The 13,965-nt window shown below is 42.3% G+C and overlaps 5 protein-coding genes across 6 annotated transcripts in view; 3 read left to right on the plus strand and 2 right to left on the minus strand.

The window, feature by feature from the left end:
• Positions 1 to 2,496, minus strand: part of LOC109534857 (atrial natriuretic peptide receptor 1) — a gene marked incomplete in the record, with an annotated part of 15,659 nt that extends 13,163 nt beyond the window's left edge. Inside the window, 3 exon segments of the mRNA XM_048662173.1 lie at positions 757 to 834; positions 895 to 1,060; positions 2,278 to 2,496. Coding sequence (XP_048518130.1) covers positions 757 to 834; positions 895 to 1,060; positions 2,278 to 2,453 — 420 coding nt within the window.
• Positions 2,497 to 5,764: 3,268 nt separating this feature from the next.
• On the plus strand, positions 5,765 to 6,424 carry LOC109534854 (endocuticle structural glycoprotein ABD-5-like). Its single transcript, XM_019900631.2, has 2 exons — positions 5,765 to 6,046; positions 6,104 to 6,424. Exons 1-2 carry the CDS (start codon positions 5,925 to 5,927, stop codon positions 6,369 to 6,371), a joined length of 390 nt encoding a protein of 129 aa, XP_019756190.1. The 5' UTR covers positions 5,765 to 5,924; the 3' UTR covers positions 6,372 to 6,424.
• Positions 6,425 to 6,477: 53 nt separating this feature from the next.
• LOC109534852 (Bardet-Biedl syndrome 4 protein) lies at positions 6,478 to 9,408 on the plus strand. Its single transcript, XM_019900629.2, has 10 exons — positions 6,478 to 6,619; positions 6,672 to 6,835; positions 6,888 to 7,000; positions 7,130 to 7,224; positions 7,313 to 7,475; positions 7,527 to 7,680; positions 7,733 to 7,855; positions 7,906 to 8,077; positions 8,538 to 8,734; positions 8,786 to 9,408. The coding sequence occupies exons 1-10, from the start codon at positions 6,577 to 6,579 to the stop codon at positions 8,918 to 8,920; spliced, it is 1,359 nt and encodes a 452-aa protein (XP_019756188.2). The 5' UTR covers positions 6,478 to 6,576; the 3' UTR covers positions 8,921 to 9,408.
• Positions 9,130 to 13,136, plus strand: LOC109534853 (G-protein coupled receptor dmsr-1). Of its 2 annotated transcripts, XM_048662262.1 has the most exons (4): positions 9,130 to 9,215; positions 9,699 to 10,151; positions 10,227 to 10,895; positions 13,039 to 13,136. In XM_048662262.1, the coding sequence occupies exons 2-4, from the start codon at positions 9,751 to 9,753 to the stop codon at positions 13,076 to 13,078; spliced, it is 1,110 nt and encodes a 369-aa protein (XP_048518219.1). In that variant the 5' UTR covers positions 9,130 to 9,215; positions 9,699 to 9,750; the 3' UTR covers positions 13,079 to 13,136. The 2 variants fall into 2 exon arrangements, with proteins under 2 accessions (XP_048518219.1, XP_019756189.1); XM_019900630.2 differs by lacking the exon at positions 9,130 to 9,215 and having other exon boundaries at positions 9,659 to 10,151.
• A 799-nt stretch (positions 13,137 to 13,935) lies between these two features.
• LOC109534847 (endochitinase) overlaps positions 13,936 to 13,965 on the minus strand; it is a gene marked incomplete in the record, with an annotated part of 8,191 nt that continues 8,161 nt past the window's right edge. The window contains 1 exon segment of the mRNA XM_048662261.1: positions 13,936 to 13,965.

A 13,965-nucleotide genomic window follows, 5' to 3' on the forward strand; every position in this document is an offset into this window, starting at 1 on the left:
GCCAAAATTTCATGTTTTCCGTCCCGTTTTTGCTCATTTCTCGGAGGCAAAATGAGCAAGAACGCTCATTTGTACATCATTCTAGGCAGAAATAAGTGGCCTTTTTAGAAAGTGAACCATGGAGAGGGAATTGTTAGCAGTTTTCTCAAAAAATGCTTGAATTCAAGAAGTTTTAGATTTGCGTGGTTTTTTTTGAGTTGCAAAATCCACTTGAACATGGCGCTGCTTTTTTCGAAGTTTCTCAAGAACCATTCGAGTCTCAGAATTCGTTTTGGCATCGTTGGATAGAGAATTGAAAAGTTGATTCAGTCGTAACAACGTGAGTGACGAAATTCGAATAGTTTTGGCCCAGAAAGCGAAATTTGAATATCAGACACTTAGGTGCAAGATTATGCCAAAATTTATTTTTACCGTCCCGTTTTTGCTCATATTTCGGAGGCAAAATGAGCAAGAACGCTCATTTGTACATCATTCTAGACAGAAATAAATGGCCTTTTTAGAAAGTGTACCATCGATAAGGAAATGTTGGCAGTTTTCTCAAAAAATGCTTGAATTCAAGAAGGTTTAGATTTGCGTCGTTTTTTTTTGAGTTGCAAAATCCACTTGAACATGACGCTGCTTTTTTCGAAGTTTCTCAAGAACCATTCAACCCAGATAATTCGTTTTGGCATCGTTGGATAGAGAATTGAATGGCCCCCCTGGCCCATGACCCCCCCCCCNTGGATCCGCCCTTGGGTTTGTTCCCTTGTTACTTACGGCGCTGTCGGTTTTATTGCTCGGGTTGTATCTGCCCAAAATGCGAGATGTGACTGAAAGCTCGCCTTCACTCGGTGGCTGAAACAAGCGGGGAAGTTTCACTCAAAAGCTGCCCTTAAGAGGACCAGAAATCCTCACCTGATCGCCCATTCCGGTAATGATGGGGGTGTTCCAGTAGGCAGCCAATCGAGCCACTGGCTCCAAGGCGAACAGGCAGGCTGGACCAATGAAAGCGATCACATCGGATACAAAGTGCATGTCGGACGCCAATCCCGGGGCAAGCACGCCACTGCACGAAGGGTAACTTGGGGGAAAAGCACTTTTTCAGTTTGCAAAGCAATAGATACACAAAAAATTCAAAATCGCTTCGCCAAATACTCCATTGCTCCGCCTCTGAGAAAGTTACACACGTACGACTCCTATTAATGCACCAGAGATTTTTTTAAATTTATATACTCGAGCTCGATTTATAATGGGAAAAAGCAATAAATGTCTGCATTTTCCTGTCCAGTGAGGTTCTAACAAGGCGGTCGTTTTTCTCTGGGTCTGGTGATAAAGCAGCCCACAATTACTGCTTAAAATATTCCGCTAATGAGCTCGAGCTTGGGCTTCCGCGCTGTAGGCTCATGTTCCGAACGGGAAATTTCCAACTAGGAAAATCCAGACTGGGCGACTTTGTTGCCAACTTTGCGATCAGCCCTGGTAGTTCCGCCGGTCCCAAGTCGACTGGTATGTGGCTCTCACTTCCACGCATAGACGCCTATACGCCCGAGCAACGTCGGCTCCTTTCGGCTGCGCCTGTTTTGCTACGAGGTGCACGCAAAACTTGCCAGTTTACCGTTTTGATCGAAATTGAGTAATTAGAGTGTTTTGGCGTAATGGTCTGTGAAACGAGGAGGAAAAACAAACATGGCTTGATAATGGCGCTCCTCCAATCACCCCATGAGCTCGGTTTTCAATGTTTTATTAATTTCCCCACATCCATCGGGCTGCACCATAAGGCACGTTCGCCGGAGTTATTAAAGCTTTACGACCAGGTCTGTAGGAAATTTTATTCTTCGGCAGTTTCAGAATTTTGCAGGAAAATTTATTGCCATCGAGGCCCCCTGGGGGCTCAAAAAATTGGCCGTAAGACCCTAATGCATACATAGCGGTTTCAATTTCCCCTGTCTCCGACTGACCAGAAGATCAAAGAAAACGCCAATAATTGAAAAGGAAAATCCAGGCTTTTCCACAAAAACCTACCTACCTAGATACATACATAGTTTTTCTGCATTTCCAATCAAGCAATGACTAAAACCGTAATTCAATAGGCGACGAATCAGAGCAAATTATAGGACGATGCGTGGACAGTGAAATGGCCCTGATTGGACGAAGTGACGCCCCTTGAATATTGAAGCCTGCAATAACTTATTTAAATATCAGCTAATTGGGGCCTTGAATCCGCTGCATGCAAAGGTACAGGGGTGAGTAGAGCCAGTTGGAGTGGGCAACAATTGGAGGCCTCAAAGCTTCGCTCACCTTTTCTGGACCTTCAAAAGCTTGATTCGATGCTGAGCGAGGAATTTTTCATTCACCTCCTCCAAAGCCATGTCGACGGCAGGGCCGCACCTCTCCAAATCGAACGGGTAATTGAGGTTGGAGGCCATCAGAACTCCCACATTGTAGTACCGGAATTCCTCTTCCACATGCCTCATCTGATGCGCATTGGACTCTAACGGCCATCTGAGCAGCAGCAGCAGCAGCAGCAAAACCACTTTGAAAATTGAAAAAATGGGTTGACGAGGGGTTGGAGTTTTTCCTGAGAAGAAAAAGTTCAGAACGCAGCTTTTCCGATTTTGAATTAAGGAGGTGCGAACGGCGCTGCGCCAAAGCCAAAAGTATTGCGGAGTAACCATTTTGAACCATTTCCTTTAGGTTTTTCTTTGCTAAAGATTTTCGTTATTTTTTATCCGGAGTTTTTCGCGATTATGTACGATTGAACGTCACTGAACGAATAAAACTCGAGTCCTGTGAAGAAAATCCTCAATTTTATTCTGCACCGTTAAGTCTAATAGCGTGGAAAATCGAAGCAAGAACAACTTGGCAAGTAATTGTCTAATTTGAAAGTGAAAATAAGCCCGCTGTGTAGTTTGTCGCGTTTATGGGACACTAAAGAAACTGAGTGGAGGATGCTTCACCGGTTTATGTCACTGCTCGTCGCTCGTAATTGCTTGCAAGATTCCAAAATGATTTGCCGTAAATGCGAGGTTTTTGGAACTTTTCAGTTATTTGAGGTTTTCGGGGCCAAAAATTGCAACGTTAAGGGCGTTAGAACGGGGCTTGATAACACAACTCCAAAAAATCGGCCCCTGTCCTCTAACTGAATAGTCGAATTAAATTAGTTCTTAAGACATTGACAAAAACGATCCACAGCTACATACAAAAATCCCACTAAAACTTCACTTACGCATTGTTTTTTCGATAGTTCAAGCACGGGAACTTTGCCCGATCTGGATCAGCGTGCGACTCAGCAGCGCGAAATCTGGACCGAAACTGTCTGTTTGTCGACCACTTGCTGATTCACGTCGGATCCAGCATGGAACAGGCGTGGAAATTTGTGCTAATCCCTTCGTCGAAGAGCAACAGGAGGACCAAGTTCAAGGGCTCACTTCGCCTCGAATTTGGTCGCATGCCTGATGTCTGGATAATAAGCAATCAGGATGTATTTCCAGTTGAACTGGCTGGAAAGAAAAGGTACGTTTCGACAGATTGTTAATATTTTGAGTATTTGAGAAGGGGATGTATTGTTTACAAATAAACTACGTTCAGGTTCTTCCTCAATTTGAGAATTTGGCTGAGATCCAAACTGGGAAATATCAAATCTGAGTTGAAGACCAAAGTACTTTGACTGAAGCTAGTATTGCCTTAGGCTGCAAACTAAAGTTTGGACTTTGGGGCGCATCCGCCATTGTCCAGATGAAAGTATTGATTTGAGTTTTTCCCTCTCTGGTGGCGGCAAAATCCATTTTTTGGCTTGTTTCGATAACGGTTTTCTGATCTCGACTGAACATTTTGGAAAACAGGAGAAAAACTCCCTTAATTAATGGGTTCACTAGCCGTATGCACGAGTTCCTTTGGCTAAAGCAGAAACTGATTATTTATTGATATAATGCGTGTCATGCTTACCACACAGATCGTGGTTGAAGCAGAAGAAAAAAACAATAAGGTTCCTATTCGTTCCATTTAATGGGCATGGGTTCAAGGATGGCTTATCCTAGATCCGTATCGTTGTCCTTGCACGGTAGCAATAACAGAAAAAGGATGATGATTCATCTGAACAGTTTTGTCGGGTGTTCAATTTTTTGATTGGGGTAATGATTCGAAACCTTTAAACCATGTAACGTAGCTTTTAAGCTATTGAATTCCCAAGTCCGCTACTTTCTAGCCCTTTTTGTTTGAGAGAAAATAATTGCTTTTTCAGACTGGTGCGGAAAGTCCATGTCGTCTGCAATAGCGCAAGTTTAAAAATTAATTAAATGTTCCTTGAAGTTGGCATCAATTCGAAACTTTCCGTAGAGATTAAGCAAGGTTTTAGATCTTGAATGGAAGGATTGGCATTGTCACCGCTGTCTTGGGTTTTGGGAAAATTTGATTTTTCTCCACGGTTGCAGATGGTCGATGAGTGTGTTTTATAGTCGCATAAGTTTGTAAATTTATGAAAAAATCCCTTAGGGAGCAGCATCGAGTTTAGAACATTCAGAGTGCATTAAGTAGGTTTCACACTATTGAATACGAAATTCATAAATTTATTTTTGGGCGTCGATTTGCAAAAATGAAATAATTTCCAACCATATGCGAAAAATCGCTGGGTGTTCTTTATAATCGCATGTGTGTGAAAATTCATTAAAAAATCCCTGAAGGCGACTGCAACTCGAAACTTTCACAACACATTCAGTATGGAATGCGCTATTTTATGCAAAAAGCGGCAACATCCGCGCTTTTCCAGATTTCATAAAACTCAAAGTATTCGCATGGCTAGCGTCGATTGGATCGATTGTCTATAGAAGAGAATAACAAACTCCCTGAAGGTGTGCACAGTTCGAAACTTTGACGACACCTCAACAAAACCTTGTTATATCGAATTCTGGTTTATTTTTGAAGAAAATAGCGCAAGTTTAAAAATTCATTAAATTTTCCTTGAAGATGGCATCAATTCGAAACTTTCCGTAAACATTAAGCAAGGTTTTAGATCCTTAATATGACGATCGGCTTCGTCAGGGCTGCCTTGGGTTCTGAGAAATTTTGATTTTTCTCAACGGTTGCAGATGGTCGATGAGTGTGGTTTATAGTCGCATAAGTTTGTAAATTTGTAAAAAAATCCTTTAGGGAGTATCGAATTCAGAACATTCAGAGCGCATTAAGTAGGTTTCACACTATTGAATACGACATTCAGAAATTTAATTTTGGGCGTCGATTTGCAAAAATTAATTAATTTCGAAACATTTGCCAAAAATCGCTGGGTGTTCTTTATAATCGCATGTGTTTGAAAATGCATTAAAAAATCGCTGAAGGCGACTGCAACTCGAAACTTTCACAACACATTCAGTATGGTATGCGCTATTTTATGCAAAAATCGGCAACATTCGCGCTTTTCCAGATTTCATAAAACTCAAATTATTCGCATGGCTTGCGTCGATTGCATCGATTGTCTATAGAAGAGAATAAAAAACTCCCTGAAGGTGTGCACAGTTCGAAACTTTGACGACACCTCAACAAAACCTTGCTCTAACGAATTCTGGTTTCTTTTTGACGAAAATCAGATTTTTCTCACCTGCCGATGCGATAAAGGAAACGTAACGATTTAATTGGTGTATTTTTTTCGCGATTTCATGATTCTTGATGATCTTTTCGAGCCCAACCTTGACGAATTGTTGGAAGATGGGCAGCGCTCGCGGAAAAATCCGATTGGTGATCATAATCGAGCCAGAGGCGTATCTTGCTGATATTAATTCAATTAGCCGAAGAATCCAGAGCTGCAGCATGGCGGGGCGCCACTGCAAATTGGTATTGTATCGGCTTACAATGCAGAATCTGGACGTTTTTTATAAGTTTGTACAAAAAACAAAACTGCGTTCAGTATAAATCCAAGTGGCATTAAGAAATCGAGAAGAAGCATCCTGCATAGAATGGATTCGGTTCATTGTCGGTTTGGTGTGATTTTCGTGCTGGTTTGGAGCAATTCGCTGCTTATAAGGGCGTCGCTCACGTTCTACGTTAATGACTTTAATCCCAATGGATACTATTTTGGGTAAGTGAAGTCCAGTATTATTTCAAGTGGCAATTCGACACTGTCTTCGCTCTTCAGCTACAAAACGGCAGATGGAAGCGAACGAAGCGAAGAGGGCAGTTTGAAGAAAACCCCTACTGGAAGCGCGCTTTCAGTGTCCGGATCATATGAATTTGAAGAAGACGGAGTGATCACTGTGGTCACATATGTGGCCGATGAAAACGGCTTCAGACCAATCACGCAGCTGCGGAAGAAGGTCAATAATCAGCTACCAGTCGGCTTCACTTTGGATAACCGAATCGATCCGAAGCTGCTGGGTTCTTTAGCCGGCGGGGGACTCGGATGACTTCATGCAGCAAACCTCTGTAAATATCAGCAATAAAAAATGTCCCATCCGGATATGCTGTGTTTTAATCGCCCACTTGACAACCTCCGTGAAATTTCCTCAATGTCGGGCAAAACAAGCAAGTGTTGTTGCCAGGGCAACAAGCCAACAAACACTGTTTAAAACCCAGTGTTTAGAGGCGATTGTTGGGAAACGTTTGAGGAAAATGCTGCTGAATGGCAAAGCACTTTCTAACTCAACAAAAATCGGTAAGTTTCCCACTTCATGCTTCTCCCAGTGCACTGGAACACCAACTTTCAGGTAAGCAGCTGGCCAAAGATGTGGGCGAGTTTCCTCCCATGGAGAAGCTGAATTGGTTGATTCACCTGCAACACGTACGAGGCGAAATTGCCAGCTGCAAGGAGTTGATTAATGGAGAAATGGCGCGCAGTCATGGAAAAAACGAATATGCCTTCTTCAAACAAGTTAGTCACAGCTCTAGGGGAGTTCCCAGGGAAAATCCCTCTCTGCTTCTAGGGAGTGATCCTCAAAAGCCAGGGCAATATCCTAGAGGCTCTGGACACGTTCCAGAAGTGCTTGAAGCTGAACCAGAAAAACGCCAATATTCTCAAGGAAGTGGCCAGTTGTCTGTAAGTCTCCGTTATTGAATAATTTAGCAGTTAAACCCAGGAAACCTTGGGAGGTTGAAGCTGAACATCAGGCTTTGAGTTAGGGCCGAAAACTAAGGAAAACAGGGCAACTTCGCAATAATGTTTCAGCTACGAAATGGGGCGCTATCGGCTCTCCCTCAACGCCCTTTTGGAGGCTGAGAAACTTTCGAAAAATCCCGACTGGAATCTGGATTATCTTATTGGTAAGTCGCTCTAACCCAGACATTCCGATGCTCGCTAATGAGCTTATGGAGTAGCGCATCCATGAAAAGGAATCCACGTTATTTCCAGCGAAAACTTATGTGAAACTTGGAAACAGCCAGAAGGCCAAAGAGTACGCGCACAAAAGCGTCAAAGTTGGCAAACAAGAGGAATCCTACGCTTTGCTGATCAGACTCCTGGTTGGAGAGAAAGACTTCGCCTCGGCCATTGCCGTAGGGAATGCGGCTGCTGAGTAGGTTCAGTTCGGTCAACTAGTAGAAAATCTGGCAAATTGCTGTTCCAGGTTCTGTCCAGACAGTGTCCAGTTGCTGACCGAGTCTGGCCTGCTGTATCTGAAGACTGGCCAGACTCAGCACGCTTTCGAGCGCCTGAGCCAAGCCTTGGCTCTGGATCCAGCCTGTTCCAAAGCCCTGCTGGGCATAGGATGCATCACTCACGTAGGAAACTCACCACTCAATCTCCTTTGGGAACATTTCAGTTTTCTTGCAGAGACACGAAGACTTTGAGGTGGCGCTCACCAAGTACAAAATCGCCGTGCTTTACGAGCCAGAATCCGTGGCACTCTGGAACAACATCGGCCTGTGCTTCTACTCCAAACAAAAGTACATTGCGGTAAGTGAATCATCCAGGGTTCGGCCTGCATACACATGCCCGATTGGCAGGCCATCAGCTGCTTGAAACGAGGCCTCTGGATATCGCCGTTGAACTGGAAAATCCTCTACAATCTGGCTCTGGTCCATCTGGCTACCAATCAGCCAGCATCTGGATTCAATTTTGCCTGCGCTGCGGTTAATTTGCGTCCGGATGTGGGCGACTGTTTTGCTTTGTTGGGATGTAAGTACGTCCAACTTTTATCAGAAAGATTAGATGGAGTGTTGCGAAGGGTGGGGTTTTATTGGGGAGATTTAACTGGTTGGAGGGTAAAGAGTTGGCTTTCGGGGCGTTTTATCGCGAAGAGTCGACTCTCTAAACTCACCAAGTTTCAGCTCGTTGCCATCATCAGGCACTGAGTATCAAGCTGTTGAGTTCAGCCACTTTTCCAAAACGCGTCGAGTTGAAACAGCTAGAGCGATTCAATTTGTTTCTGTTCCGCCCGATAAATCAGCCCTGGTCAACTGGGGGCTCCATAAACTAAATTGCATTTGAGCCACATTAGGAGGGTTTAATGCGCTCTTTCGATTACCAGAGGGTCATTCTGCCCTTGGAGACGGATTAATTAAAGCCCCAGTTGTCCGAAAGACTGCGATCTTAACATGCAATTAGCTGATTAGAGCGCATTCGCCATATTTTGTAGATACATTGTTTGAGCTAAAAGACACGGAGAATGCCCTAAGAGCCCTCAAGCAAGCTCTTGTTTTGATGCCATCCGATGTGTCTTTGTTGGCTAATGGTAGTCTGATGTTGGAGCTGTTGGGGTTTTACGAAGAATCCGAAGATTTCTTCAACAAGTTCAAGGTCTTAATCGATGAGGGACATCAGGTTTCTAATGAGGTATTGGGCTCTGATTTGGGTTCTTCAGCTGCTAAAGTCGGGGTTTTGTAGATTTTAAGTTTGATGGATCGGCTGCTGGTCGTGCAGTCTTCCAGAGCCGCTGAACAGCCGCCAGGTGCTTCAGTTGAGAATAGTGGAACCGAGCAGATGAAGATCAGGAGCCAAATGCAAGAAGACGAAGTGTAGAGGAATTCCTTGCTTAGGAAGTTTCCAGGATTTATGTTAAGCTTAAGTGTTTTCGGGAAAAAGTGTTTTTCTACAGTTGTTTGATCCCCCACTGAAAAAAAGATTTCCAGCTAAAATTGTTGTTAATCTGAAAAGTTTCCCAAAACAGAGCTCATGCGCTAACGGGGAAACTCTAGCCGGAAAATTGAAAAGCGCTCAGTGTTTTCCCACGTTTGGCGCTCATTGGATCAAAGCGGTCCGATTGAAAGTTGCGGAGTTTAAGCCGCGGGTTGTAAAGGAAAACTTGTCCTCAAGTGTAAGTAGTGTTTAGGTAGGAGGTTGAAAATTCGTTTGGATTCTTTGAGTGATGGAAACTGAAATGAAATGAATTTTTTTGCCTAAAATGCTGTTGAAATTGTTAAGTCTTGCCCCATTTTTCCGGGATTTTGGCGTAAATTTACAACAGTTTTTTTCGCTTAAACACTTTAACTTCCTCTGGCCGTTTTGCCCTTCATTTTTTAGATGTTTAGGTTAGATGTGAAAATTGCTGGTAAGTTCATTTGCGCCCAACAACGCCAATCGCAAAACGCTTTTTGCGCTTCAAAGTACTTCGAAGAACCGAAATGAATATAAAATGTTTTAAACCCTGGCCGGCTTTCAATACCCGTCGGGAACGTGTCGCAGCTAAGACATTCCATGAATGTTAAGTAATCTAATAAAAGTCCAATTGTTAATCAGTGGCGTGTGCTGGAAATTTCAACTGCAGCAATCAATTCCTTTAACACTTTAATCGTTCCAGAAACATGCCCGAGCACCCGTTTGGGCAGGCTTGATCGGGAAACAGCCGAAGAATGAGCGCGTCCAATTGGACGAAAGCCGAGCTGGAGGACTGCGGCGGTCCTCTGAAGATTTGGGCCACCGTGTACGCTTCAGAGTACCATCCGTACTGTGCGGTGGTGGTTTGCGTTTTGGGCATCGTGAGCAACTGCTTGAATATTATGGTTCTGAGCAGAAAGGACATGGCCAGCGCTCCGATCAATCGCATCCTGACCGCTCTGGCCTGGGCCGACATACTGCTGATGCTGGAGTACATTCCATTCACCGTCTACTACAAATGGGACTCGCAGACGAAGGAACTCACGTATAATGGAGCGATTTTTATTCTTTTCCATATCCATGTCAGCCAAGTGTTGCACACCACCTCCATTTGCTTGACGCTCACTTTGGCCGTTTGGAGGTTCCTTGCCATCAGGTACCAACATTTATGTTTGAACAGTACTAAGTTTTCAATTTCTTTCTTCTTGTTTCTAATCTGGCAATTTTCCAGATTCATCGAAAAGAACCACGTTCTGTGCTCGCACAGGCGCTGCACTGTTGCCATCTACTCCAGCTACGTTCTTCCCATCTTCCTCTGCCTGCCTCAGTACGTCACCTTCAAGATCGAAAGCATTGACATTGAGGAAGAGGGCGTTGTGTACACCCTGTACCGCGTGGGGCTGAGCGATACGATCGAAAACTACAAAACTCTACTCAAAGTGAACTTTTGGATCTACTCGATATTCCTCAAACTGTTGCCCTGCCTCATTCTAATTGTGATCAGTTTCTGGCTGATCCGGACCCTGTTCAGGGCGAAGCGCGGCAGGCAGATGCTGAAGGAGAACAACCCGCTGGTCCTCAATGGGAGGCAGAAGAAATTTGAGAGGAGGGCCGATAGAACGACGCGAATGTTAGTGGTGATCCTATTTCTGTTCCTGCTCACTGAACTGCCTCAAGGGCTGTTTGCCCTGGTGATCGCTCTCGAGGGAAAGGAGTTCTTCCTCACCTGCTACCAGCATTATGGGGAAGTGATGGATATTTGCGCCATCCTCAATGGCTCGGTCAACTTTATCCTCTACTGCAGCATGAATCGCATGTTCAGGATCACGTTCGGGCAGCTGTTCAGGAACAGGATTCTTCGTCGATGGGCTCAACCGGCCGCTTCTGATACTCCAACAGTGTAAGTAGGTTTTTCTGTTTTAAATGTCGTCGAACAAGAGACTGGTTCTAGGCCTGGGTGACTCAATGAATTTTTAGGAGTTGGCGCAGTGCTACGCAAATTTGTTGGTGCGCCAACCCAATGCACCGGCGCAGTAACTCAGTTTCTTTGCTCGCAAATTTGGGACCAAAATCAAATAATTTTCTAACAAAAAACGAACTGAATAAGTGAAAGTTTATAATAAATTATCGTCACCGTCGTTCCTCTGAAGAGCTTGTTAAAAAAATGTGGTTTTTTACTCTACTTTCCACTCAAAAGCGCTCTATTTTGTAAATTTTCACTTAAAAATACTGACGATCTGAAGGTCTTTTACGCGAAAAATTACAAGATAATTCTATAGCTTCGTAGGATTGTTACCAAAACTTTTCAACGTCCGGACAATTTCAATTTGGGACAAAAACGAAAATAAATTCTTTCCGTTTCTTCCCGGAAATCATCAAGGTTTTCGCAAAAACCGATCACAAAACTAAAAGTTTTTACTCAAAAACGCAAAAAAACGTTATTTTCTGATGATTTTTTCGTTTCGGTCAATAATGGGGTCTTTTCAACCAAAAATTAGAAAATAAATTTTGCTAGAAAATTCACCTCATTCATCGGTTTGCAGGGAACTTTAGAAAACCATTTTTAGCTTCGAATTTGGCACAAAAACCAAAAACTTTATTCAGTTTTCTACCGAAAATATTAAGATTATCATGAAAAAACGGCCAGAGCAAAAGTTTCCAAAAAATTATTTGGAAAATTCGCCACCCTCTTCGCTCTGAAGAGTTTTCAAGTTTCTTTCAAATTTGAGGTAATTCCAGTTTTAGCAAAGTTTCCATTAAGCAATTATTTCTACCCAAAAAACATGTAATTTTTGCTTAAAATACTAACAATCTTCAGGTATTTTCTTCAAAAATTATAAAATAAATTTTATTGAAACACYCGGCTCCTGAACAGCTTTGTAATGTTTTTGTCTGGAACCTTTTGCAGCTTCGAATTTTGRRCAAAACCCTAATCATTTTTKCTGGATTTTTTCCCRAAAATATTTTCCCGAACAGAACAAGTGAAAGTTTAGAATCAATTATTCGGAAAACTCGTCACTTTTGTCGCTGTGAATAATTTGGTTTATTTAAATTCCAATTTCTTCACTTTCATGTCAATATTTCTATACAAAACTCTCTCTAAACAGAACAACGCGTTTTTTCCTAACGTTTTACTGTAAAATACTGGCAAACTGAAAGTCTTTTATGCAAAAAAGTTAAAAAAATGGATTTACAAGAAAAGTCGTCGTCTTTACAGTTTGGTCTTTTTTATCGTATTTTTCGAATACCCATTTTACCTTTAAATTTGGGACAAAATCGAAACAAATTATTAAAAAATCTAGGTTTTCTCCAAAAACGACCAGATAAAGCAAAAGCATATAATGAATATTTGGAAAACTCGTCCCCCCCAACGTTCTGAAATTGTTTAGTTTTATCAAAATTTCTGTTTTAGAATCAGAGTTCTTGTTTTTTTGCCGACAAAATTTAGGTTTTCTCAAAAAACGACCAGAGAAATCAAAAATATATCAATATTTGGAAAACTCGTCAGCCTCAAAGCTATGAATTTTTTTTAAGTTTCATCAAAATTTCTGGATTTTCCCATTTTAAACCAAATAGTTTTAAGTAATTGTATGCGCAAAAGCAATATGTTGACGGCTTTCTTCGTCATCGGCCATGAGTTATAACTCATTAACCAACGAGTTAAACTCATTAGCCGCTCAGAGAGCGGCAACAACTCAAAAGCGCAACTCAACACAGTGTTACCCAGGCCTCACTCGTTCTATGCTAGAATTTTAGCAGAACAATGCGGAATACTGCAGGTATTTTTGGACTTCAGGGGGATTTCAGCTGAAAATTAGTACCAAGTCGATGGGTCCAGGACGACTTTTTTTAAAACTGATCTTTCGAAAAATTGCCTCTCGATATGGTGCTAATTTTATGTAAAAATTGCGCCAGAAATCCGAATAACTTTCCATATTCAGTAGCAATCGAGAAAACTGCTTGAAAATTGACCAAACTTTTTATTTTCTATCTCCTCCAAAGGCTTTTGCTAGTGAAACGCTAATGAAAGTTTGGTGTTTCAGCATTCTTACAACCAACAAACTGGCCACAACAGCCGTTTAGTTACTGGGAAGAAACCCATAATAAATGAAGGTTGTGAATAAAATGTGATCGCTTAAAACTGGTTTTATTTATTTTTTTTAGGGCATTTTTCCCAATATTGTCCCGTCGGTCAACGAGCGATAGTAAATAGAGAGGATTTGATAAAAGGTTTCAGGTTCGCTTAATCCGTCATCCCAAATCGACTAGGATTGATGTCGTGCATCACAGATTTTCGGGGCATAATCATAATCGGGGTCACTTAGAGAAAATTGATGGGGAAATTCTCGAAATTTTCCTTTGCTAGGAGAAATCCGTTTTATGCGGCCCCCAGAAAACTTAATCCACCTTTAAACTATTTATTGAAGGAAAACCCAAATCCTGGCCAAATCAAATCGTGCCGCTTGTCTGGCAAGTTTGGCAATATCGACCACTTTTCAATCGCAAATCTTCGCAATAAGAATTAACCGATTTGAATAAGAGCATTTTTCGAAGCCACAAAGGCCTCAGTGGAAAGTTTCCGGTTTCAGCGCTTGTTTACCGAGCTTGCGTTTGTTCCTTTCCATCTTAGTTAAACGGGAGTTTCTTTGTTAAGGCGGAAAAGTTTCGCTTTGCCAGAGCTTTCAATATGTGACGCGAAACTAACTTAAGCTAAGCAAGTATGTAGGGAAACACATCGGTTCGATGTATGGCTATTATGGGCTCATTTTCGTGTTCTTGGGTCAATTGCAGCTGAAAATTAGTCGACTAAAAAATGTTCAAACCCAACTGGTGAGTGTTGAAAACAAGCTGAAATTAAGCCGAAAATTCCCCCAAAACCGGCCTCCGTTTGGGCATGTGGAGATCGCAAAAATTTGGATTTTAAATCAATTCATCAGTGCTTCGAGCTATCGAATTTATTAACTTAACTT

This window comes from Dendroctonus ponderosae, unplaced genomic scaffold (genome assembly GCF_020466585.1).
Source record: "Dendroctonus ponderosae isolate FM_Combo_2020 unplaced genomic scaffold, Dpon_F_20191213v2 Dpon_F_20191213_10, whole genome shotgun sequence".
Lineage (NCBI taxonomy): Eukaryota > Metazoa > Arthropoda > Insecta > Coleoptera > Curculionidae > Dendroctonus > Dendroctonus ponderosae.

What these genes read in the sequence shown, in the direction of transcription:
- LOC109534854 (XM_019900631.2), top strand. Translation starts at nt 5,925, where the DNA reads ATGGATTCGGTTCATTGTCGGTTTGGTGTGATTTTCGTGCTGGTTTGG. An exon ending in CCCAATGGATACTATTTTGG is followed by an intron (nt 6,047 to 6,103) that starts GTAAGTGAAGTC and finishes TTCGCTCTTCAG; the next exon opens with CTACAAAACGGCAGATGGAA.
- LOC109534852 (XM_019900629.2), top strand. Translation starts at nt 6,577, where the DNA reads ATGCTGCTGAATGGCAAAGCACTTTCTAACTCAACAAAAATCG. An exon ending in TTCTAACTCAACAAAAATCG is followed by an intron (nt 6,620 to 6,671) that starts GTAAGTTTCCCA and finishes ACCAACTTTCAG; the next exon opens with GTAAGCAGCTGGCCAAAGAT. An exon ending in CTGTTTTGCTTTGTTGGGAT is followed by an intron (nt 8,078 to 8,537) that starts GTAAGTACGTCC and finishes CATATTTTGTAG; the next exon opens with ATACATTGTTTGAGCTAAAA.
- LOC109534853 (XM_048662262.1), top strand. Translation starts at nt 9,751, where the DNA reads ATGAGCGCGTCCAATTGGACGAAAGCCGAGCTGGAGGACTGCGGCGGT. An exon ending in TGGAGGTTCCTTGCCATCAG is followed by an intron (nt 10,152 to 10,226) that starts GTACCAACATTT and finishes GCAATTTTCCAG; the next exon opens with ATTCATCGAAAAGAACCACG. An exon ending in GCTTCTGATACTCCAACAGT is followed by an intron (nt 10,896 to 13,038) that starts GTAAGTAGGTTT and finishes TTGGTGTTTCAG; the next exon opens with CATTCTTACAACCAACAAAC.